Source organism: Takifugu flavidus, chromosome 2 (genome assembly GCF_003711565.1).
Source record: "Takifugu flavidus isolate HTHZ2018 chromosome 2, ASM371156v2, whole genome shotgun sequence".
Taxonomy (NCBI): domain Eukaryota; kingdom Metazoa; phylum Chordata; class Actinopteri; order Tetraodontiformes; family Tetraodontidae; genus Takifugu; species Takifugu flavidus.
The window spans coordinates 13,432,795-13,456,821 of NC_079521.1; the positions used below are offsets into that span (position 1 = coordinate 13,432,795).

At 41.9% G+C, this 24,027-nt stretch overlaps 3 protein-coding genes across 6 annotated transcripts in view; 2 read left to right on the forward strand and 1 right to left on the reverse strand.

The window, feature by feature from the left end:
• Positions 1–330: 330 nt before the first annotated feature.
• LOC130517532 (uncharacterized) lies at positions 331–3,411 on the forward strand. 2 transcript variants are annotated; one of them, XM_057019481.1, is made up of 7 exons: positions 331–488; positions 566–684; positions 1,013–1,106; positions 1,302–1,641; positions 1,893–2,018; positions 2,112–2,251; positions 2,729–3,411. In XM_057019481.1, the coding sequence occupies exons 1-7, from the start codon at positions 477–479 to the stop codon at positions 2,945–2,947; spliced, it is 1,050 nt and encodes a 349-aa protein (XP_056875461.1). In that variant the 5' UTR covers positions 331–476; the 3' UTR covers positions 2,948–3,411. The 2 variants fall into 2 exon arrangements, with proteins under 2 accessions (XP_056875461.1, XP_056875452.1); XM_057019472.1 differs by having other exon boundaries at positions 332–488; positions 1,010–1,106.
• A 451-nt stretch (positions 3,412–3,862) lies between these two features.
• On the reverse strand, positions 3,863–10,636 carry ace2 (angiotensin I converting enzyme 2). Its single transcript, XM_057019445.1, has 18 exons — positions 10,348–10,636; positions 10,103–10,261; positions 9,909–10,002; positions 9,431–9,574; positions 9,183–9,298; positions 9,002–9,107; positions 8,551–8,648; positions 8,285–8,457; positions 7,447–7,673; positions 6,954–7,098; positions 6,729–6,827; positions 6,460–6,582; positions 6,133–6,311; positions 5,281–5,339; positions 5,056–5,153; positions 4,851–4,967; positions 4,530–4,724; positions 3,863–4,374 (listed from the first exon to the last, which is right to left on the reverse strand). Exons 1-18 carry the CDS (start codon positions 10,540–10,542, stop codon positions 4,281–4,283), a joined length of 2,421 nt encoding a protein of 806 aa, XP_056875425.1. The 5' UTR covers positions 10,543–10,636; the 3' UTR covers positions 3,863–4,280.
• Positions 10,637–12,841: 2,205 nt separating this feature from the next.
• nhsb (Nance-Horan syndrome b (congenital cataracts and dental anomalies)) overlaps positions 12,842–24,027 on the forward strand; it is a 30,382-nt gene continuing 19,196 nt past the window's right edge. For all 3 annotated transcript variants that reach the window (XM_057012860.1, XM_057012868.1, XM_057012878.1), the window contains exon 1: positions 12,842–13,493. In XM_057012860.1, coding sequence (XP_056868840.1) covers positions 13,214–13,493 — 280 coding nt within the window. In that variant the 5' untranslated portion in view covers positions 12,842–13,213. The remainder of the gene's footprint in view (positions 13,494–24,027) is intronic.

Below are 24,027 nucleotides of genomic sequence, written 5' to 3' on the forward strand. Positions count from 1 at the left end.
AATAGAATTACATACAGTCTAATCAACTCATATTATTAGAGCATTGCGTTTCACTGTTACAGGGGAAGTTATTCTTCCCAGTGGTACATGACCACTTTCCGATATATGCCAATGTCATTTCTTCTTTTTTAGATGCTTATTTGACAGTTAATGACAGCTATTGTCCCTGTGTACAATTTTACAGAAAGACAATGGGCACTGAAAGGGAACACTATATACTTAAACAGAGGCGGATATTGGTCAATAGTTTTTGTATAAAATGACCGCCTCTGCTTAAATATGGATATTACTACTCCATCGCTAGTTCCTCTTGGGTCTCTGTCACAACAGTTCCACATCTATGACTGTGTCCCTGCTCTCGCTTCTTCTACTTCTTCTTCTGTATCCATAAAGCAGAAGCAGAAACCTGCCGCGGACTATAAAAGAGAGGTGCTCTTTCTGCATCGTGACTCCTGACAGCATTCGTGTTCTGCACTATGGACCTGAAGGTGGGTGAAGGAACATGATCTTGACCATGAATACTGCTAATTATGAGATACATTTGTGACTATCATTAAATGTTTAGGAATCAGAGGTAAAGGGGGGCTTGTTTATTAGCCACAAGCTCCATGAAGGGAATCACCAGTATGAAGTGGAAAATGTGATGAAATACAAAAATGGGAGTGGAGAAAAGACATTTGCCAGGTAGCATCTATCTATCTATCTATCTATCTATCTATCTATCTATCTATCTATCTATCTGTCTATCTGTCTATCTGTCTATCTGTCTATCTATCTATCTATCTATCTATCTGTCTATCTGTCTATCCGTCTCTGTCTGCCTGCCTGCCTGCCTAATCTGTCTGTCTGTCCGTCCATCCGTCCGTCCGCTCGCCCACCCACCCACCTGCCTACCTAATCTGTCCATCCGTCCGTCCGCCCACCCGCCTGCCTGCCTGCCTAATCTGTCTGTCTGTCCGTCCGTCTGCCCACCTGCCTGCCCTGCCTAATCTGTCTGTCTGCCCCACAGAAGAGGAGACAAACTGACGCAGATAAACAGCATGAGCCTGTGTGATGTGACACCTGAAGAGTTGGCACAAATGTTAACTGAGGAGAATCCAAAACTAGTGAGTTCACACTTTTACTGTTGGTGCTTTGCGGTGGTTTTCCACCCAGTCATACAAGGCCCGCAATTCAGCAGGGTTTTACCCAGGTCGATTTGTTAAAACGGGGCAGGAAAAAGCCCCAGCTGTGGGTTTTTGTTTTATTGAAACTAATGAGCCCCGCTTTACCACTCAAACTGAGACATTCATCTCCCTCAGACAGTGTACAGCATGAAGGATCACCTCAAAGAGCCTGTCCAAGACGATGACGTCTTCTATCCAGTTTCAAAGGAGTCCACGATTCTTAGTTTCAGCATGGAGATGAGGAAGAGGGATGAAGACATGGAGGAGAGTGAAGTGAGGCCAGATAGAGAGAATGAGGGAATAAAGGAAGGTAGCTGTAATGCTGATAAAGGGGAAAATGGTGAAGGAGGAGATCTGGTCATTGTTGCCATGAAGAAAACAAGTATTTCTGTGATCAGGGGGCGGGGCTGCACGGATACAGGATGTACTGTGAATGAGGTTGTCCTGGTGGCACAGTCCAGCAAAGTGATGCTTGGTGAGTACAGGTTTGATTTATTCTCCGTGAACTTTCTACACTGATATTTTATCATTTTGTATACTGATATATTTCCTTGTAATATATTTTATACAAGAAAGTGTCATTTAAGTGTAACAATAACAAAGAGAAAACTCACAGAATCGCATAAACAGAATTCATTCAAAACTCACAATACTTTTATTTAAAAGAAACTGGGAAGGCGTTGTAACATTCCGTGACCTGTGTTTGATTCTTCCTTCGACTTACAGTTGCAAGAGGAAGCGAAAGTTTCAAACAGGAGAACTCATCGAACGTTATGATCGAACACGTGGCCTCTCATTACTACCTCAGCAGCCTCTGTTCTCAAAAGGCTATTTCTACATCACCAAATCCAGGTTTGTCATCCAGAGTCACAGTAGCAACGGCTAATTAATTACAGAACCTGTCTTCGGAGGATTCAGCGTGTGTCATCTTTTTTCAATATTCAGAGAGAATTACCATCTACCGCTACAAGTCAAATGAGGAGGAGGGGGAGTTCAGAGGCATGCCTGTGGTCCTGAACTTCACTGAGTCCAACTGCTTCCTCAGGTGCTGCCAGAAGGACGAGAGTGTGTTTCTGCAGGTGGAAGTAAGCATTGCCCTGTAACTAAGCACGGCCTAACTATACTCACCTATATGTGAGATTTAGCAACGCTACAGGTTACAGATTGCAACAGCTGCAACCTCCTTTTCGAGAGTGAAAACCTATGGTTGCTGAAGGGGGACAAAATTAGTTTTCCACACTTCTAGCCCCAATATTCGCTGTTGCAGACATGTTTAGAAATTTGCAATGGGATTTAAAATATAGGTTTTCTTAACACTTAATCTTAAATAATAAATAAAATCATTTGAATTGAACAATTGTTTAGCGATTACAGGTGTATCATAGAGAGTATTTAGCCAATTAAAATGAAAATCAGTAAGCGTGAAATGAATAAAACGGATTACAAGAAAAATTAATGTAACAATCACCAGCTTGTCTGTGTCTCTCCATCTGTCACCATGATTTGGTAAATATTGGATACAAGACTATTGTAACAATGGTTACAAAACTGGTGTTTTGTAGGCTTGTGATAAGGGGAGGCTGAGGCAGATCTCCAAGAGTGACAAGAGCACCCTTTCCTTCGTCTTCTACATGAAGGCTGACCGAAGCAATCAGCGAACGTTTGAGTCGGCTCTGCACCGAGGCTGGTTCATTCAGGTTGTCCAAACAGACGTGGTGGAGATGTCACACCTGGAGGCAGAGACGGATGAGTACTCCTTCCTCTTTGTCATTAAGAAATGAAGGAGATTCTTTTTTTCCTCCTTCGGTTCGCACTCAATTTTGAGAGAAAGTGAATACATTTGCAAAACAACCAAAAAAAACAACCAAAAACAAACCAAATTTCAACCATATTATTTTCTGCTATTGTAGAATTAAGTAGATATGTATCATATAAATACTGCATATATTATTCAGCATGGACTGGAAGCTTTTGACGCAAGTCTTGATTTTTATTTTTGAGTTCTTATGTTAGCTAAATAAATACAACTGTTATTTCCTGGTATCATTTAAGAAATGAAATAAATCAAAAATCAAAAATAGCAACTGATTTTTTTTGTTTATTTATTTCTGTTAACATGTATGAACCTGCTTAAATTAAAAAACTGATATCAAGTGTAATAATTTCAACTTTACCTCAAGGGGCTTCACACTGTGTTGTGGATGGAAACATAGAATATGAAGTATTAAAGAGCATCAAAACTTAAGATTTCGTTGTTATAAGTGATTTGTTTTAACAGGTTCATAACATTTCACGGGGGAAATGTCAACTACAAACACACCTGATATGTGTTGAAGATATTGTAATGTCCTGTTTTAAACCAAACAGTCATTTATGGAGTGTGCCAGAGAGCACAAGAGCCTGTAAACTCACTATTGTCCCTGATGATCAGTAACAACATGACTGGACAGGACACGTGTGTCTGCAGTGACCTTCAGTCATTGTTGATGCTAAACTGCGTAGGCCACGTGAATAACAAGTGTAAAATTGTGCCTTGGAAATATTGAGCAACACTGGAACTACATGAAATCATACCAAATTTATAGTGGGATGCCGATTCATTTAAATTTCAGTCTTGTCTTGTGTCTTTTTCAGTTTGCTGAACTTCAGCTTATGCTCCTCATGTCGACTTTAGTAAATATAACTTATTGGATTGATTCATAGTTTTAAGGTCTTTTAATGAATAGTGGCAGAAAATATACAATATGCAATTCAGAGTTGAGAGCTGTAGACAGCACTTAATCAAATCATTTACACCACTTTTTTAGTCTATTATACAAATCTGAATGTCAGTGCACCGTGGATGTACTGATAAAACAGTTTAAATATGACTCCCTGTGTCTGTTTCTTGTTATAAAATAGAATTTTTACATACAAGTCAGCTATACAATTAAGTATTATTACTAATAAGAATAGCTTACTTCAAAGACAAAGACATTTACTATACATGTGTCTATAACGTCAAAATTCTTATAAAATATTTAAACATATACACATTTGACATTGATGTTGTGGTTTTATTGATAGCCCTAAAATACTGTTAAGAGAACTAAGACAATTTCAGAAACCAGAAACTCAGAAACCAGTTTGTTCATTGTCACTGTCATCGTAGGCTTTGTTCATGTGTCCGTCGTTATCGATGTAGGGATTATCCACAGCTATAGGTTTCCTGCAAACACACCATACACACACACACCGTACACACACACACACACGCGCGCACACACACACACACACACACACACACAAACACACACACACGAACAATGAGTCTCTACTCTGCAGGAATTTGTATAGTCATTATTATCTGTCTGTCTAACTCACTTTCTGCGCTCCCGGACACCAGAGATGATGAGGTAGACCCCCCCTAGCACAACGATTCCCATGACCACCCCGAATATGATCAGCCACACTTCCACCGGCTGCTCCACAGGAGGGGCCAGGGTTGGTACAATACCCACAAACTCCAGGGTGGAGTCATCCAAGTTGAATGCTTGGTTGATTCGTCCCCGACTTAACCTGAGGTCGTTGTCAAAATGCAAAGGTTGGAGGTCAGAAATTAAAGCTGGGGACTACGAATTCCAAATTTCAGAAATTCAGAAAGTTTTTTGGTTTTTTTAGCAACAGCTATGGCAGAGAACTAACCGTATCGCCTCCTCCACAACAGCCTTTGGAATATATTTGGAGGGAGTTTTTGGGTCCATGACCAAAATGTAGAAGGAAATTCTGGGAGTCTCCTTATATGCCAGGACATTTTCAGCTCTGTGAATCCAGAGGGAACAAACATCACAATAACTGTCACTGAAGGGAAAAACAAATCGCCGTGACTTTTGTAGAGGTTAGCACCTACGTGAAGGTGGTGGTCTCATTTGTGAGGCTGTAGAATTTGTTCAAAGCGTACGCGATGTTGGCTCTGAACAGGTACAACTCATTAGGGTTCCAGGGATACTGAAAAAAAGCGTAAATATTTATTAGTCCTAAGGGTGGAAGTATCGGGTCACTTCAAATTTTCAAAAGGCCAGTTAATGTGTAATCCCTGATGTAATAAAGCCTTATAATGATTAATAACACTCACAGCATTATCACCCATGGCAGCCTTCAAACTGAGTCTGGTTAGAATGGCATCCTCTGAATCTGAAACAAAGAAAAATGTGTAAGAATGAACACATTCGTTTCCTCCTCACCGATACAGCCCCAAATGTGACAGCAACACAAGTAGAACCCAAATTGCTGATCCACAATAATAAATGGTTCCCAGGACATATATATTACAGCACATTAAAAGAGATCAAAGGAGAAAGAGCAATAAAAGAGCTGAGCTAATCAAGTACGACTGAATGGGATGATGAGATAAACGAATGCTTATTCACGATCTTTATCTCTGTGGAGCCAATTACTCAAAAACTGGACTTTTAGCCTTAACCTTGGAATCATCTGAAGTTTTACACAGTGTATTACATAACTGGGAGAAATGGTTCATAGGTGATTGAAAAAATCTGAAAGACTGCCATTGGAAGGAGAAAAGAAGAAGTGACCGTTGTGTATGGTAGAAAGAAAGAGGATGCGAGCTCACATCTTTTTTAATCTCAGAATCAGAATCAGGGTACTTTATACTTTAGGGTACTCAGCAATAGTTTATATTCATGTTATGGTTTCTCTCTAGTAAATGCTCTTTCTAATGAACATGGTTTGACATTTAAAGCTGTTACCCAAGACTGGGGTTTTTTCTTAGATATATACTTCCTTAAATATGCTTAATGGGATTTTATTTTGTTTTTTCCCCCTTCAGTTAATAAATTGAGGAGAGCATGTGATGCTGCTTTTGCAAAACACTCAGTTGGAAAAGAAGCAATTTAAAAATGATAAACCCAAAACCTCCGCAAGGTGCAGCAAATATGTTTGTATTCTTTGGTAATTTCCTACTTACATGGTTCTGTTTCGGTCTTCCAGCCTACAGTTCTGTTGTATTTTTGGTTTTCTTCTATCAGCCACTCATGAAGTTTTTTAAAGTAGTCCAGTAGGGGGCGTGCGTCCATTCTTCTGTCACCAGAAATTGTCTCCAATGCTCTGGTCCAGGACTGGGATCTTCCCAGTTCCAACATATTTCTGGCAGGAAAGATGATGATGGTGGTAAAAGATTGTTCTGTGGCTGCATTAGTACCGTGATAAGGTGATAACATTGACGCAATGTGAAAAAACATGGCCTTTTGTCAAACGTCATATCCAACATGGTACACAAGAACCTGTTCCATACCTCAGTTTGGTTCCTGCTTCTTTAGAACCAGTGATGTCACATGAGGACAAGTCACCAGTATGGTTAGCTGCATCACACAGAGCCTTCTGGAACTGAAACTGGTAAATGGTTCTGGTGAAATACCTGCAGGCAGAACCGGAGGGGGTCACGATACGTAAAGCAGAAGTGAGACAGCAAATGCGCTTCCAAGGTTCTCCCTTGTTTGAACAACCATGTGCACATTCGGATTACACATGTATATGTATCTGTTTTGTTCTGTTCATTTTTACCTTATGAAAGAATAATCTCCTGATACATGGAAGAGCGCAGGCGGGTCGCAGTAGGTCTCATCTCTTGGCACGCCTTCCATCACTCCCACCATTTCCCTCCTGTGACAACAACACCGAGTCAACTCAGTAACATCTGGGGGCGACATGTGACCCACTCCGGCCACAAATGAGCCCTTGCACAAATTGGGCTTTTCTGTGGAGTTGTCCCCACCAGTCCGTGCTTACTTCATCTCCCACCACTGCTTCATCCATTCGTCCTTGGTGATGTTCCCAGCGAACACCTGCCACCTCCACTCCTCCAGCATGTAGGTGAATGGCAGCGTGGCCACAATGGTGAGCGCCTGTTTCAGCAGGAAGTTGATCTCAGTTTCTGAAAACAACAGCTGCCATCAGTTCTAGTTAAAAATGCCTCTGAGGGATGTTAAATAAAGAACATTTCAGGGAGAGCAGTGAGATTTAGCAGTCTGCATTCACACCTACGTCAGAGTAACTAAGCTTAAAGGCTTACTTACGCTCCTGTTCTATTTGATTATGCACTTTCACTAAGGTTATGTGAGATAACCTGCTCTTTTTTGCTTGGATCCTTCAGTTTAAATCCTGGTTAATCTTGGATCTTAAACTGAAGATAGATTTTAGAGATATTGCCTGTCAGTGTGCTTCAAGACCACTGTCACAACTGTATATCAGAGAATAAGAGGAGACATCTCTCCGACAGTACCCTTGTCATAGGTAAAGTTATCAGGTAGGAGTTTCAGGCTCTGCAGATGACCAGGCGTCGCAGCAGAAAGGGACATGATTTCCCCAACAGCCTCGTGGAAGCCCTCGTTGGCTCCATCCCTCAGGAGGTAGGGCAGATTACGGTAAGCCATCTGATACTGGTTGTGCCCCATCTCGTGGTGCGCTGTGAGGAAGTCGTCCATGGTGACCTTCGTGCACATCTTGATCCTAAAGACATGGTGAAGTGAGCTCGAGCATGTCAAACAGAGCCTGGCCTGATGCCCGGTCAGATATATTGCACCATTAAAAATAAAAATTAAGCAACAATCAGTGTTCAGGTGAGTCATCAACCAACGTCATGAAGTTGCTGTTAAGCACCTTTTATGAGATTTGGTCGAGATTAATTTACAGCTGAGGAAGCATTCAGCCCACAGGCTTTCAGGGCATTTAGAAAAGAGTCAACGCTGCACTTTGATTAATATTTGACATGTCTTATCTTTATAAGTGACAGAAAGGAAAAACAGAAACATTTATCAATATCTTTGTTCCCGCAAGTTCGTAATTATAGCTCTCATATACTGATATCTACAGGCTCTGCTTCACATGCGGTACATGTGCACTTTATCAAGTATTGTGTGCATTTTGAGGAACCTTCATTGGATTTAATGCAGCTTCTGACTTTATCCTGTTTTATAGACATTAACTCATTTCTTCTTTTCATTACAACATGTGGATTACCATTAATGACACTGGACTCAGCATTTATGAGACAGTTATCTAGATTTATCACCAGCATATTTTTTGTGTGTCATGATATCTGGATGGTACGTCCATCCTACCTGAAGTCCTCTCTGTTCCCCATGTCCCAGGCTGTAGGGTGACAGACCACCTGCCGCCCATCAGTGGGTTTTGTCAGCATGGAGTTTGTCCAAAAGTTAGGAAACATCTCGTAGAGTCCAACTGATACAAAGAAATCCTCTGCTGATCTGAAGATATCAGTCTCGTTCCATCCCTTGAAAGTTAAGATGACATATTAAGGATACCGTCAAACAGGACCAACACTGAAATATGATTTAAAAATGAAATATTTGAGGTGGAGTGATACCTTCGCCACCATGGTTTTGCTGACATCAATATCTGTTTTGTCAGGGTAGGGAGTTGCCAGGGAGTACAAGTTGGTCCAGAATCTTCCCCACATGTCACCTGAAATATTTAAAGAAAATCAGTCTAGACATGAATTAGTCCTTAGATATCCTTAGATATCAACATATCCTTAGTTTGAAATTGGGAAAGAAATTGGGAGGTTTTAACAATTTTAGGTGGTCGTATTAATGGTTGTACAGCAGAGGGAGCCAGAGAGACTTTCAAACGAAACCAGTTTTACTAAAATAAATCTCATCCTTTATTGTTTGCCTTATCTTTGTACTTTTTCACAATTGGCGCTGTAACTAATAATGGTAATGAAACTTGGACTCCTTGGTCTATACATGGTCTCTTCCACTGTACTTTTTGTGTTTCTGCCTGACATTCGAGCTCTCCCTAAATGATCAACATACCGAGGAGGTGGGCTGGCAGAGGTCCGTCTGAATCGATGTGTCCTGGGTAGACCTCCATGAGCCTGGCCCTGACGTAGGCATGCAGCTCTTTGTATAAGGGCAAGATCTGTCAGAGAACCACAATATTGGTAACCACTTACACATGATGTTGCATTAATATTTGCCCCACAAAAAAATCTACCTGATTGTACACAGAGCGGACATCATGCATGAGTTCATCTCTGGTGTAACGGTACTGGGAATCCTCCTCGATGGTCTCATAATTATACCGCCAGTAAGCTCCATAGTCTTCAAATCCTGTAAGTGCAAATGTCAGAGAATCAGTGGAGTTTAGATCTTCACATCTCCTCCATGAGACATTTATACTGAAGCATCCCGAGTGATAAAAACAGCAAAATGAAGGGACAAATATACTCTATCAACCATCACCGTTTAGTTTAGAAGCTTCATTCTTCAGATCCACATAGTCCTCATACAAAGGCCTCATCTTCTTTCCCACAGCTCTCCTCCAGCCTTCCCATACATGCAGGCGCTCAGAGTAGTTTCGGCTGTTGGCCATTACATTTTCCAGGCCTGTAGAAAAAAGAAGACACCATCCACATTAAAATGGACATCAAACGGCTAATAATATTTTGGGTTGTTCCTGTAGTTTAAGGTCAAGGCTATTATAAAAAAAATAGTATTTTTACAATGTAATTTAATCAAACAATGTAAATAAGAATTAAACAGTTGTTTTGCTTGGGATATGAAAGAACTTCAAAATTTATTTTTTCAAACAAACCTCAGCCATGTTTAACAGTTTCTTCATCAACTTTTAGAAGAAGAATGTTAATAATAAACTGTTTTATATGACCACCAGGAATCCGCGGTCAGCTGCTGTAATTTATTCTCTACTACCAGACCTTACCTGGCTCCAAAGTCTGGCAGTTATAAGGATCGTCCAGAAGGCAAACAGTGGCTGTGCTGTAGATGGTGTTCATCTCACTCATGACCTTACTCAGCTATGACACAGAAGATAAGGAACCGATACATTATCAGAATAAAGCAGGAACATTAGGAAGGGGACAATTCTATAGCAGTGAGAGGAAGAAGGACACGTACATGTTGTGCTTTATCCGGAGACAAGGCACCAGAGCCTTTGTCTTGTAGGAAGATGAGCTGTAGTTTAATTTCGGCATTCTTGATCTGGTCTATATTAAATTTCTGGGACTCATTTGACATTAGGTTGTAGAATTCGCTCCAAATCTGCCCTTCTTCTGCCTGATGATAGTGAAATCCAACAACGATATTGTGAGAATTGTTCACTAGGAGCTGCTTTCTGATGTTACAGGTGAACGAAGGCTTACCAGTTTCTGGGAGTTCTCCTTGGTGATGTTGGTGTTGTATGCCCATGATGCCAGTGAGTAGTTGTAGAAACGCTCAGTGGCCTTTTCATCAAATTCCTTTAAGAACTGTGCAGTCTGGTTCTCCATATCTGACTGGCCAAAAACGGCACAGGACATGGCCAGCAGTGCCACAAGAATCCTGATCCTCGCAGACATCCTTAGCTCGATCCAAGCACTCGCAGACTGACTGTTGCCCACACACTGTACTCTGTTATACAGTTTCAATAATCATCACTGCTGCCTTGGCCTTTGGACAGCAGAGCCATATCTTAGGGCTGTATCTTAGTTTTCCTTCACAGATTAGATCTTTTGCTGCCGTATTGGATGGTGCTGTATAATTTAACTGCAGTTACAATAGAGACACAGCTTATGTGCTTTTCATTATGTTTTATAGAGGGATGATTAAGGAGGATTTAATTAAAGCTGATAAATTAAAAGGCCATGGTAAATATAAGATTAAAGTAAAATAATGCGTAAACAATGCCAAATACAGTAGATTCTAGTGCACGACTAGTAATATGTTCTTTCCAATGTCCTCTTGACAAATCCTGTTTACCTAGGAGATAATGGTGTCTTCTTTTATATGGAATTGATTTATTTAAACTATAAATAGCAGCAATTATAATACTAAAAAATAAATTAAAAAGTTATCATGGAAACAGGAAACAACATAATTCCCAGCCCATCTTATCTAGTTGAGTTACCTGTGTTTTCCAACAGCTTAAAAAATGCAAGTCAGAATCAGATAAGTCCTAAATGTTGATAAGAATTCATTCAATCATCAACACAAAGGCAAGATACAGTCACTATACAGTATATTATTGTTCTTTTTCAATCAATGATCTACGAAAATGTCTCATTTTGTCCATCTATTTCATACAGCTACATAAAATTTAGAGCTATGTGTGTATGGGTGTGTATGCATGTATTTATGCTTGCATGTGTGATTGCTTATGGCTGACAGTTGCAATTATTCACGTAATCTTAAAAAGCAAAAAACACCCACCATTAACTTTATGTAACACTGACCTCAAGTGGTTGAAGTCGGTACTGTTAACACAGGAAAGCGAGCTGTTTGTTTTTTATTTAATTCTGAAGGGAGGGGGGTGTTTGGCTGGGAAAACAAGGACCTTTTTTTGAGCAAGGTTCAGTTGGGGTGGTAGTTCTGTCCAAGAGAGGTCCAAAACTGGGGATTCATCTGGTTGGAAACGACAGGTACAGCTGTGTGTCATCCATCTGGTGAGTGGATGATTGGCCCCAACGAAGTCCTGTATGTGGCATTGAGCAGCAGCCCTACTGATCATTGGGGGACCCCAGTGGAGAGCTGGTGAGGAGCTGAAGGCTGACCCTGAATGTCCAGTTAAGTTAAGACTGACAACAGGAAAGAGCACTGCCAGTGGTGCCCATGCCTAAAAGAATGGAGAGTTGGAGTGGGAATAAATCTGAATCAAGGACGCTTATAGAACTCTTCAATGTGCTTAGATTACAACTAAACATAACAGCTAAAGTCAGAGTAAATCCAGATAAAAGTGTACTTTCTTCACACGTACACAACACTGTACATATCTCTAAATGTTAAAAGTGTGAATAGTCTACCTTATAGAAACAGGAAAACCAAAAAACCAAAATGTTGAACCTGAACATCATTCTGTTAGGTTGCAAAGTTAATTTTTAATTTGAGCCTAGATTGTCTCTCCTGCAGGTCTAAATGAGGCCCATGATAGGTTACTGTCAATCTCTGCTGCCTCCAAATCTGCTGAAACAGCAAGTTTATTGCACACACACCCATCTGCAGACCAGGGCTGGCGGCTATAGGTTAATCACTTTGAATGAAATACAACAGCCAGGCTTAACATCCTGGAAATTCAAACTCAGCAAAAAACGTAGAAAAAAACCCCCCAAAACAACACCAAAAAACACTCAGTGGACAAAACAACTTTACATTCATTACGTTACTCAATATTCAGTTTCCCATATCCATGAAAGTAACATTAAATAGGGGGGGAAACCTTTTAAAGCCATTTTTGAATAGACTACCGTACTTTTTTTTTTTACATAATTAAATTTTTCCTAAACATTTAATTAGAATCAGCATGTTTTGCATGATCAGAAAAATTATTTTCTGCCCACGCACATGTCACACATTTTACTTCAAATCTCTTTCGCCCTCTTAGCCTCCACGATTTTAAGGCCACGGCGTCAATTTATCGCTAATGCAACCATGACATAAGCGGAAACTTCAAAACCTGTACTACAAAATAAAATAAAAGTATTTGGATAATTGTGAATTCAAATGCGCTTCTTTTGGCTCTTTGTAAGGGTTGATTTATGCTTTTCCATTCAATTTTGTGGGACCACATATTATGCACATTCTTTGATAGCTCCAAAGGAGTCCGGCAGAGATCGATGCTCGTATTTTGAAAGAGTCTAACGCTGTTTTCCTGTTTGCTGTAGCTCATTTGACGCTGCACGAACGCGTCCCATGATCGCAGACTCAACACGCATCCTCACGCCACTGACCTGAGCTTAGATGTGTCCTGCATGTGTGTGCATGTGTGTGCGTGTGTGAGCGGGAGTGTGAGTGATCCCCCCCACCCCCCAACAAAAAAAAAAAAAAAAAAAAAAGGGAGCAGGATGGAGGATCTCAAGGAGGATCTGGGAACTTTGGATTGACGCCCGGGAATAACGCGCTGTCGGCCTGAACCTCATCGGGTTTCTGGTGGATTTAAATTATTTGGATGTTGTCCGTTTCCCGCTTTTTCGTTTTCCTTCAGCTCAGTGGGAATTTACACCTGGCTTCTAACTCCCGTTATTTCTGGCGTGCAAGATGCCATTCGCGAAAAGGATTGTGGAGCCACAGCTTCTTTACAGGCATCAGATCCCCAATGATGAGGGTCTGCTTTTCGAGGATCTCTGTGCCATCAGTAACGTGGTTCTGTCCCGGACCCTGCGACAGCTGTCCGACCTGGCCCGGCACGCCTGCTCCTTATTTCAGGAGCTGGAAAACGACATAATTAGCACCAACCAGCGGGTCTGGGTCCTCCAGAACAAAATAGTCGAGATGCAGCAGACTGCCAGTGCCCTAGACCCCAAGAAGGAGGCAGTGCGTAAGTAGAGACCACAGAACCGCCTCACGTGTGTACCTGCGCCTCAAAAAGACGCAGAAATCACCGTGTGATCTGCACCTGATGAATACGTGATCATATTCATTCATGGTACGCGTGCTTTCAGACTCCGAAGGGCGCTCGCCTCAACATTTACCCAGCGCGCACGCCCGACTGCACCCCCACTATCACCACCATCACCACCACCCCTTCATTTAAATGTGTCACACGGCTTCTTTCGCACGTTTGAGCATCCAGCAACACTGAGAATTATTTTCACTGCGCCTGATTTCGTTGACTGCTCACTCGTTTGGTGTTCCACATCGGGATGCAAAAGTGTGTTCGTCTCCGTCGACACGCGCGCGCTACGCGTGTGTATGTGTGTCTGTACGCGTGTGCGTGCGTGTGTGTGTCAGAGCGCAGGGAAGGGGCGTGTTGCGGCTGCATTGGCTCAGCCTCATACTGCGGGTAGCGCACACGTGAAGCGTGTTTCACACGCCGGTTTCGGGGAGGTGGGAATGGGATGCTCACGGTCGAGCAACCGTTAAAATAGCGCGTTTATTTTAATGTTTGTAGATGCGGGTTTGCGCGCGTGCTTGTTCCAGTTTTCGCAGGCGTTTTCCCCCACCCGTGCGCCAAACCCACCCTTTCCACATGCGGCGGCACCGACACGGCATCAATAATGAATCCAGATGTTGGGGCTGCAGACTGGGCACAAACAGGCCAGGGCGAGACATCCAGGTTGATTTTTAGGGGATCGATCACATGAGGGGGGAAAAAGGGACCAGGAGGATAAATCAACGCAGCGGCTCGTTCCGTCTGTGCACCATATTATTTATGTCCTCTGCAGTCCCGCCAGTGTGGAGCTTTAGATGCCACATCATTCATCTGAATGGTTTAGTCTAATTCTGTCGGTTCGCCGGTGCTGCGGCTCATCAGAATTAGAGGACAATCGCAGATCTAAAAGCTTTTAAACATCTTTGTGTGTATATGTCTCTCTCTCTCTCTCTCTCTCTCTCTCTCTCTCTCTCTCTCTCTCTCTCTCTCTCTCTCTCTCTCTGTGTGTGTGTGTGTGTTCACGACCCTCAGCTGTGGATCTGTAGGATTGTCTGAGAGGAACCTTGTTTGCATCAGCCTCTCTATGGGAGGATGGATATCGTTGCTATTAATATTTGTACGGCGATGCTGATGCCGCCTGTTTCCTTCACTTCTGATTCACATAGGACTCCAGAAAATTCACTTTTTTTTGGATCAAGATTTATTTTCTTTTGTCCAGCAGAACAAGAGCGTTCACTTGTTGAGTGGAGTCAGTGGACAGTCTGAGAACACAGTCATTGATGCTCAAAGTTGAGTTTTTCCAAAATGAAACTGATCTCAGATCCACAACTGACCAGTTTGTAACTCGTTCCCAGTATAAAAAGGTCTCATATTCCTACATTTATTGGCATCTGCTGCGTGTTCAGGATATGCAGCCACCTGGTCTCCCTTTCTGACTGTTTGCTATAGCTGTATACATCTTACTTTTATTACCTGTTGATATAATATTTATTAATGTGCCAGTAAAGTGAATATACTTCAGGAACTGAAGCTAATCTCCCTCCAGCAGTTGGATCATGTGAGACTTCCTCTGGTCGCCCAACAAAGTTTGGCTATTTTTGCATAGCTTTTAAAGGGGTTATTATCTGGAGCTCAAATGGCAGCAATGACCCAGAGGAGGGGGCCACACACACACACACACACACACACACACACACACACACACACACACACACACACACACACACACACACATTTCCTCACCTGAGTGTGGAGTGTTTGATGATTCCAGGAAGTTGATATTGCAATTAGCTTGGATTGATTGTGTGAAGGACAGCCTGATGTTTATGTAAACAGCAGCTGACATCTTTTATGACCACAACTTAACATAATTAATGCTGCCAAAACACATGCTACACAATAAACTATGCTAATTCCAAAAATGTTCTTGATTACTTAAATTCAGTCGGTGCATTAATAAAAATCTATCTTTGAACAAGCATTTGGACCATTTTGATGTCATCTTGTCCTCCGGGCCTCTTTAATCTTTCTAATGTGAGCCATATAATGACCTGCTAGCAGCAGGACATGTCAGTCGGGTCTGGGCTTGCAGAGTGGAATTTAATGTTTGGAGCACAAATGCTAATTTGCAGGGCCGTGTTTTGCAGAAAGTGTTTTTTTTTACTGTCTGTCTCTGTGTTCATGTCTGGCTGACTTTGCCAATGAAACACTCATCACCCACCACCACCAACACTACTTGTTCCACATCTACGTAGTTATTTTAGGCATAGACATGTTCTGTTACCTTCAGCCTGAACAGCATCTACATTTTTCATGCAAATAAGCTCGCGGCTATGTTGCTAACACACAACAGCACTTAATTTTAAGACTTTGTGATTAGCTCCTTCTACAAACAATGTATGACCAAGGACAGTCACTTTGAATTAGATAACTCATTCACTTGTGAAGGGGGACTACAAATCAGTGTGATTCAAGACACTGAAAGGAAGAACAGCCCCGTAATGACTGACTGGCAGATACATTAAAGGCACATTTAAATTTAAGATAATACTGCCTGCAGGACTGGGTTGTTCTAACTGGCTAATCTGCATAGTAACAGCAGAGGGAGGAAACCTCTTTCTCTGTCTGGCTTCTCATCAATTTTTACTGGCTCTGTTTTGTAGTACAACTTGCACAACATTCGTCATACTAAGTTTGTTGTGGACAAAATAAGAAAGAGAGAGAGCGCCAGAGAGAGAGAGAGAGAGCCTGGCTGCTAACAGTGATGTATGGAAAACCTCAGTGGTCCAGAAGTCAATGTGTTTTATTCTCACTCACACATGCAAGGTTAGAAAATAGAGAGACATTTTCCACATTCATGCAGTTCTACTGACTTCAGACTTAGAACGTCTTTCTGTGCAATGATCATTGTTTTCTACCAGGCAGGTCATAGGTGGCCTGCTGTCTTCACATATCACATCGAACTCCACACTCAGACACACCAAATGCATCGATTCAGATGTTTTCCAAAGCCCGCCTGTGCCGATGGCTACATCTTCAATGCCTCCATCTGGCTCTCCCTCCATAATTGCACATGTTTGTGTCCATTCTTCTGTTCTTCATCCATACCTCTTCCCACACTGCCCTAGTTTCCCCGTCATCAGCAGCACGGGGAGACTTCTGCCTCTTGACAGCATATTTAATGTTTAATGCACTCTGATTTCCACCCAGAACTTTACAAGCCTGTAAGGACAGGGAAAGTTTGATAACAAAGACTACAAAGGATTGATCTGATGCGGGAGGACGCATATTAGTGAAAAAAGGTGCCTGTTGACCCAGCAACACCAGGAGTCACTGCCAACAACAGCAGCAGCAGCATTTCTACTACAGCCTGTCTAACAGTATAATTTATCTTTGTTTGCATTGTTTAATGTTGGGAAGGGTGCTGAGTGAACCATTCCCCCACCTATATTTTTAGCACAGATTTTTACTGGAGTAGCAACAGTGCAAATGTATAGGTGGATCTAGAAACCCCGCAGATTGTCGCCAATCAGCTGGATCACACATGAGATTGTGACACTACGGTTTCAGCTCATCGCTGTTAACACCCTGCAAAGATATGTGCCAAAAACAAACTACCCTGAGCCACCTGCTGCATGGCAGGCAGAGACCTGGTGTCAGCCATGATGTTTAATCCCACTAATCCCTCGTCGAAACCAAATTGCTCTGAAAATTTAAATGCTTGAAGCAAATGCATGTGATAAGAGCTTCCGACAACTACAGAACTACCTTTCAACTGCCAGGTTTGGTTTGCTAGCTGGGCTTTGTGGCGTCACTTTTCCAGAGGACAGTTTTATCCTAAACTCCTCTGTCCATCTTTATTTAATGGACAAATATTGCCTGTGCAAACTCTCCATCCTCATAGAGGGTGCTAGTTTGAATCTGTCTAGAGCTTTTTATTGTACTTTATTACAGATAATCTTCATCCAATGGTCGGTTTTTTCTTGTGCATTTGTTTGCTAAGCAAAAAGGCAGTCAGAGTGAGACGTCTTGTGCAATGAGACCATCTATCTTTCCAATTTTCCAGGATGCAGTCTCCAGTCAACATGATGTGTAATTTGACTGTAGTTGGAATCTGCATTGACCAAAATTCTAAAAGTCAACCTTTTTTTTTTTTTTAAAAAAAAGCACAATATAGAACAAGCATTCTGACTGGAATCAATAGCTTGTCTTTGTTGGTGGTGTGTTGCTGTCTCTGGCCAGCACAAACCCAAGGTTGATGCCATGGCTTGTTCAAAGCCATCTTACAATTTAATACTATTATGAGCATAAAAACCAGCGGCAACAGCCAATATAGAAACACACAGGGCTTATTTTATCCGGCTAGTTGAGTCACTTATGTCATCCAGTGAGCATAAACATAACTGGACATGAAATTGCGCGCACACACACCAGAGCATCTTACACACCAACAACCCATTGAACTCTTCGGAGCCTCTTGTCTCCGTCTCTCATGTCGTCATTTGAAATTCTGCTTTAAGTGCCTCCGTCTCCACTCAGCCTGCAATAAAACATGCATGCTGAACCTCTCGGTGAGTACATCACAGCGCTCAGTCGGCTGGCACGCTTGCTTTCTGGAGATGATTCCTCGTCTGCACGAGCTGGCCCTTGGCTTTTTTCATCTTCTCACAGTTCATCGTTTTGAAAAAAAAAGGGTACTTGAAAGTTTAGCTTAGGAGAAAAAGACCCAAATCTCAAGCACAGACTCCAAGAAATCAATGCAAGTCTGTATCACAGTGCAGTAATAACATTGTACATAACTACCAGACAGCAGCACATATCAAGGGTTTGCCTTCGTTTACTCTGATTACATTAATAAGAACATTGAATGTCGGCATGAGAACTCGAAAACCTCATTGTTGTTAGATTTTCTACAGGACGTAAGAGATTTTGCCACGATTATTTGTGGACTGTGGCTTGGAGACGCCATTGATGGTTTCTTTTTTGATCCTCAAGAGAGATTAGTGTAGGGTTTTAATATGAAAAGCCCCCCAAAATCAACCATTTTTGCCAAACTGTGGGAAGCAGGAGCACAGATGTACCACCTCTTTGTGTGTAATGTCCTATTTTCTTTAAATCTGAGAGCACAAGACAGCATGAGACCTCAAGCTGTCTGATGATATGAATGAAGATATGAATGGGCCTTGGGCTAAACAGTAAAACATCTTTTTTTACTGATGTTAATCATGCTACATCCTCTTTTGCATTATTCTGTAGTAGCAGCTGTTTAGTGTCTTACTCTAGCATAACCTTTAGCAGATGCTGCTCAGAAACTACACACGGATTGAACGTCAGGCCACTAACTACCATTTGCCTGATCCACCCCTGAGTTTCAGATGTGTGTAGGTCAGACTGACATGCAGCAGAAAAGAGAACTCATTAAGCATAAGTGATGGTAACAATGCAACATGAGACTGAAAAAGCTATTTCACTCCAGTTTTTAACATGCAAAAATGATCCTGAAACAATAGGAAAGCTGAGTCGCTGTGACCCTTAATACAGACAGACAGAATACTGTCAAAGCGCTGATATGATGCAAAGTTCTCAGGCTTTCAGAGGAAGACATTTCAGGCGTTGAGATAAATCCCTGTCTGCTTTGTGCACATTTGTATGAGAACCTCTGGTGAAATGTTCCAACTGAACTGGCTGTCAGATCTGTCTGGAGACCCCATAATCATCACTGCTCTCCCCCCAAAAACCTTTGACAGATGGCTGAGGACCTCAAAAACAAACGCTCATTCTCAGCAACCGCCCCGTATTCATGTGTCCACAATGCAGCAAACAAATATTCTAAAATAAAATGTCAGCACTGCTCTTACACTAAAATTGTAAAATGAGAAAAAATGTTTGTGAAGGTTCTTAAGATAAATAAAATCAGGTATTTTATTTAAAAGGCGCCTAGTCCAGTGTGTCCATGCTGAAATCTAATGAAGAGGCCAAATTGTCTGTCTAAAAAAAGTGTGATTTTGCCCTTTTTCTCATTCATGTGGTGATTTCCTCTCAGCATCGTAGGAAAGTCCCACACTGAGGCTCTCACACACTGACGTTTTTGTGCTTAGCAGGGGTGCTGTTGGCAACGAGCAGCAGTGCTAAAACAGACATCACAGGAGAGATGCTGGAAAGGCGGAAGAAAACAGGAATATGTGAATAAAGTGGACCGAGGCGCAGCGATTTTGCAAAGCCAAAACTTGCATTATATCTCATTTTCTACCCAAATCAGATGCTGCAGTGTTTAATATCTTCTGCTACTATTTCCTCTTCAGCTCTTTGCTGGAGCTGCGCTGCAGATCTCTGATTAGAAGCACACACACATCCTTGTAGTTCTAATTTTGTGAGGACTTTCCTAGACACAATGCATTCCCCATCCCCTTCCCCTGTTTTCCTCACCCTAACCCTTACTCTAACACCGACCTAAACCCAATTCTATCCTCAAAACCATGTCTTAACATCAAAGATTCCTTTGAAGTTGTGATGACGGCTGACCAAAATGTCCTCACTTTGCTTGTGTAATGAGTATTTTGGTACTCAGTATGTATCAGTACAAGATAAATAAGTAAGTCTCGTACAAGAACAGACACACACACACACACACACACACACACACACACCACACACACACACACAAACAACAGCACACCCCACAGAAACTGTAACTATGAATATGCATTTGCAGAACAGTTTTATCCACTGAAGACCCGCTGTATAGACAGCACAGATTAAGAGCATCAAGTGGGAATTTAGGGACAAAAGTAGGGACAGTTGACATGACTTCGAGCGAAGAGGCTTGAGGGTGGATTTAGTAAAACTAGCAGCACGGTGGAAACAGATGGTGACAGCAAAAGCTTAGGGGAGGTTATCTGCCACTTGTTTTAATGATTGAGCTGGTCTTGATGAGTTTCTTAGAAACAGATTGTCTTCTGTAAGAACCTTAGCGCGTCGTAAAGGAGAACCAACCTAATTGGACTCGCGATGCTGTCCTACCTCCGCAGGCATGTGTGACTGAGGAGTTTCTACCAACATTTAAAATTGTTAATGCACATTTTAATTTTTTCTTCTCCCCAAATTAGAAGTAAACACAAGCAAACCTGCGACTGGTTTATCTCCATAGATAATGAGTATATTAATCCAATTTCACAGCAGGCTGGTGAGAGGTGAGGACAGCCAAGCCAATGCTGCACTAATTATCTATGTATCTGTCACTATCAATTGTATCAGTCCGTCCACCAAAAGCAAACCACTTTTTTCTCCATCGCACAAAAATGCTTATGCACACAAACACACGCTCAGGTTTCAAATCAGCTCACAAACAGGCGCTGCATTTCAAAAGGCTATCGAGAAACAGGGAAACTGGCAGTAAAGATATTTAAATGCTTAAATATACAAGTACAATTTTTGTGTTGTGTTTGTATGTGAGTTATAGCCCAATTGATGGGCACGCCACCCACGCACACGCGTGCGCACACACACTCACGCAAACACACACCAGCAACATACGGCTAAATACCTCCACATAGACCAGGTCTCCGTTAGCATCTGTGCTAAATTAAGACTGTTTGATAAATAATAGGATGAAGAGGGAAAAAATAAAACTTGTTTGCAAAGAATAACATATACACAGTACTCAATATTTTACAAAAGTGTGAATAATTACAATATAGGGACAGATTCAACTCCCATTCTATGATCTGGTAATTATCAGCACAGTTAAATAATTACAGTGGTAAGATACTACAATTAACTGGCTGCTGTGTGACTTACTTCCTTCAGTGTGTGTGTGTGTGGTGTGTGTGTGTGTGTTAGCCAGCCGATTACTCCACAGAGGCCAAGTCCCTACAGATGACATGTGATAACAGATTAATAGCCTTACATAGTAGATTCACAGGCTCTGTCATTTTCCTCCTCTTAGCTAATATCTAGAAAATTTTATTCACGATTCAGTGCTTTTAATCACAGTAAATATGTATGTTAGAGGCCGTTGAGGTTATTGTGTAATAAGATGCAAAAATGACTTTAATAATTTACACTGACTACAATCGACTCGGGCAAAGGGAGCCTTTGTAATCCATATATGTAAAAGCAAAGCGGAGCCATATGGTTCGCTGTGGATGGGAGGCAATTATCCCGAGGATGATACAGCCTCAGCTGAACCTTTGCGCAGCGCGTTTAGACCATTTGATGTTCATCACTGCCGCATGAGCGTATCGCTCCTTATCACTTTCTCTTGTGCAGCTTTGGCGTTTGGACGTGGTACACTTGAGGCACTGGCGTTTTGGTGATCGTGGTTTCCTGCCTCACAAATTCCTCCTGACCTCCGACATGTACACAAACTGGCACAGAAGTGGAGATCCTGTGACCACGGCGTGGACGTCCCACAGAAACTGGCCTTCCTCTCATCCTCGGGATGAAAAGGGGAGATAATACATTATACATGTTCCCTTTTCTTGAGCTGCTCATTATAGTACGCTCAGCAACGTGGCCTAAAAACAGGTTTCTAATGAGATGCTGCTTCCCTGTATCCTCACCATCAACATGTTTCTGGGTGCGTTGGCTGCTACAACCTTGCATACACAAACCCCAGTTTTCAGCCCCCCTGACACTGGTTAAATGTGGTCCATTTATTCATAACCAACATGCATATTTATCTCATTATATGGTGTGTTAACTATTTACAGTAAATTACTGTTGATTTCATAGTGTGAGTGTGATCTTATATTTCTTATTCCAGGAATGCAGCAAAGAGGTGAAGTCAGGTAAAAGTCATTCATCTGCAGTGACTTCTTACAGCAAATCTAGAAACTTCTGGTGCCGATAAAGAGGAAATGATGAATTAAAGTTTGAGAGTTTGGGATTATTAAAATCAAGATTATGCAGGAGCTGCTCAGTGTCAGCGAGGTGTGTTATTAAGGTCAACCAGGATCTTATGTCGCCGCTTTTGTTGGAAGCCGTTTTCTTTTGCCTTTTTATAATCATGGATTAGATTATTGTAAAATGTCATCATTTCATTCCAGAAACTACTCCTTAAGATACTTCTTAAGGAAGTTTTTGCACGAGTTTTGATCTGATATTTAGCCGTTATTGCAAATGCAAAAAAGGTTCCACCAACTCTGACTGAGTCTATAGAAAATAGCATAAATCAGAGCAAATAATTTTTGCTGACATTTATTCAGAATTTAATGTGAAAACAGAAGTAAAAAACTTTTGCTAGAATCCCTTCTTTGTAAACAAAAGAACACACTTAAGACAGTAACGTGGTCGTAAAATCATGTAAAGGGTTTTTCTGGTTCAGGCTACAGTCTGGACAGAGCAGGGTTGGGGTTGGGATGGAAACCGGAGCTCAGGTTTTAAAACTGTTGAACAGATTGAGACAGTAGATACGTAGCTTAACTCCTGAGTAAAGAGATCTGGTGGATATGACTGACACTGATCTTGTTATGGTCCATCCATTTGCAGTGGAAGCAGGTTTGAGAGCAGGATTGAGTTGAAAGCTTGTTAAGAGCTGCCAGAAAGTCTAGTGCTGGGAGTCTGTGCATTTCAGCCCATGGTACCGGTGGACCAGGAACACATTAAAGAAGAAGTGCAGTGTGGCCGGAGCGAGACAAAAATAACTGCTGACTGCTGGACATCTTTAAACTTAAGACTTTGACCTCCTTAAACCACAACCATGACCCGGACGACTTAGAATCCACTAAGTCCACTAAGCGTTCGGACTCTGCTGCTTTTGTGATTACAACCACGGCGGCTTTGCCAAAATTTGCAAGTGGCCACTGAATAAAAGTCCGTCCAAGAGCATAATCGTGTTGCCCCTGGAAATCTTCTTGCCAACGGGTGTTACAGAGCCACGATCTCACTGCGCTTGCACTCACGAGCACGTGTAGGAAGCTTTTTTGCTCTTGTTCCGTAAGTTTCTCTTCTGACTTTCTGCGGCTGAACAACAACATCTGGACTTTCTGTAGCTGACCGGCTCAGCTGCAGGTTTACACGCGCTCACTACGGCAGAAAAGTTGCACAGGAGTCAGCTGGTGCCGACAGAACAGTGCACGTCAGCACACACACACTTTATCCAGAGCATTGAATCTCTGCAATGCCATTTTATTCAGCCATCTCAGAAAGGAAATTATGAGAGCGCAGGTTGATTGCTGCAAAAACTTTGAACTTGAAACTGTTTTACAGATCAGGCAATTTTACCTGCCTGATTTTCCTTAACTTCTAAAAGTTAAGGTCAGTCCTGCTGGACCTGCAGGAAGAAAAAAGGTGGAGGGATAAAGAAGCGAGCAAAGCACAATAAAGTGGGAACCAGTGACTGTTCACGTGTGTCATACAGTAAGAAACTGAGCATGGTGTGTGTGTGTGTGTGTGTGTGTGTGTGTGTGTACGAGAGCAATAAGGCCGGCGCTCACTCACAGCGTCTGCTGTGGAAAATGGAGCAACGGGGTGAAGCAAT

Excerpts from the sequence above, each read along its gene's own strand:
- ace2 (XM_057019445.1), bottom strand. The coding sequence starts at position 10,542 with ATGTCTGCGAGGATCAGGATTCTTGTGGCACTGCTGGCCATGTCCTGT. Across the intron at positions 9,108-9,182 it reads TCCGCTCTGTGTACAATCAG|ATCTTGCCCTTATACAAAGA; the intron begins GTAGATTTTTTT and ends GTTCTCTGACAG. Across the intron at positions 6,828-6,953 it reads AAGCAGTGGTGGGAGATGAA|GAGGGAAATGGTGGGAGTGA; the intron begins GTAAGCACGGAC and ends TTGTTGTCACAG.
- LOC130517532 (XM_057019472.1), top strand. Across the intron at positions 1,107-1,301 it reads CTGAGGAGAATCCAAAACTA|ACAGTGTACAGCATGAAGGA; the intron begins GTGAGTTCACAC and ends CATCTCCCTCAG. Across the intron at positions 1,642-1,892 it reads GTCCAGCAAAGTGATGCTTG|TTGCAAGAGGAAGCGAAAGT; the intron begins GTGAGTACAGGT and ends TTCGACTTACAG.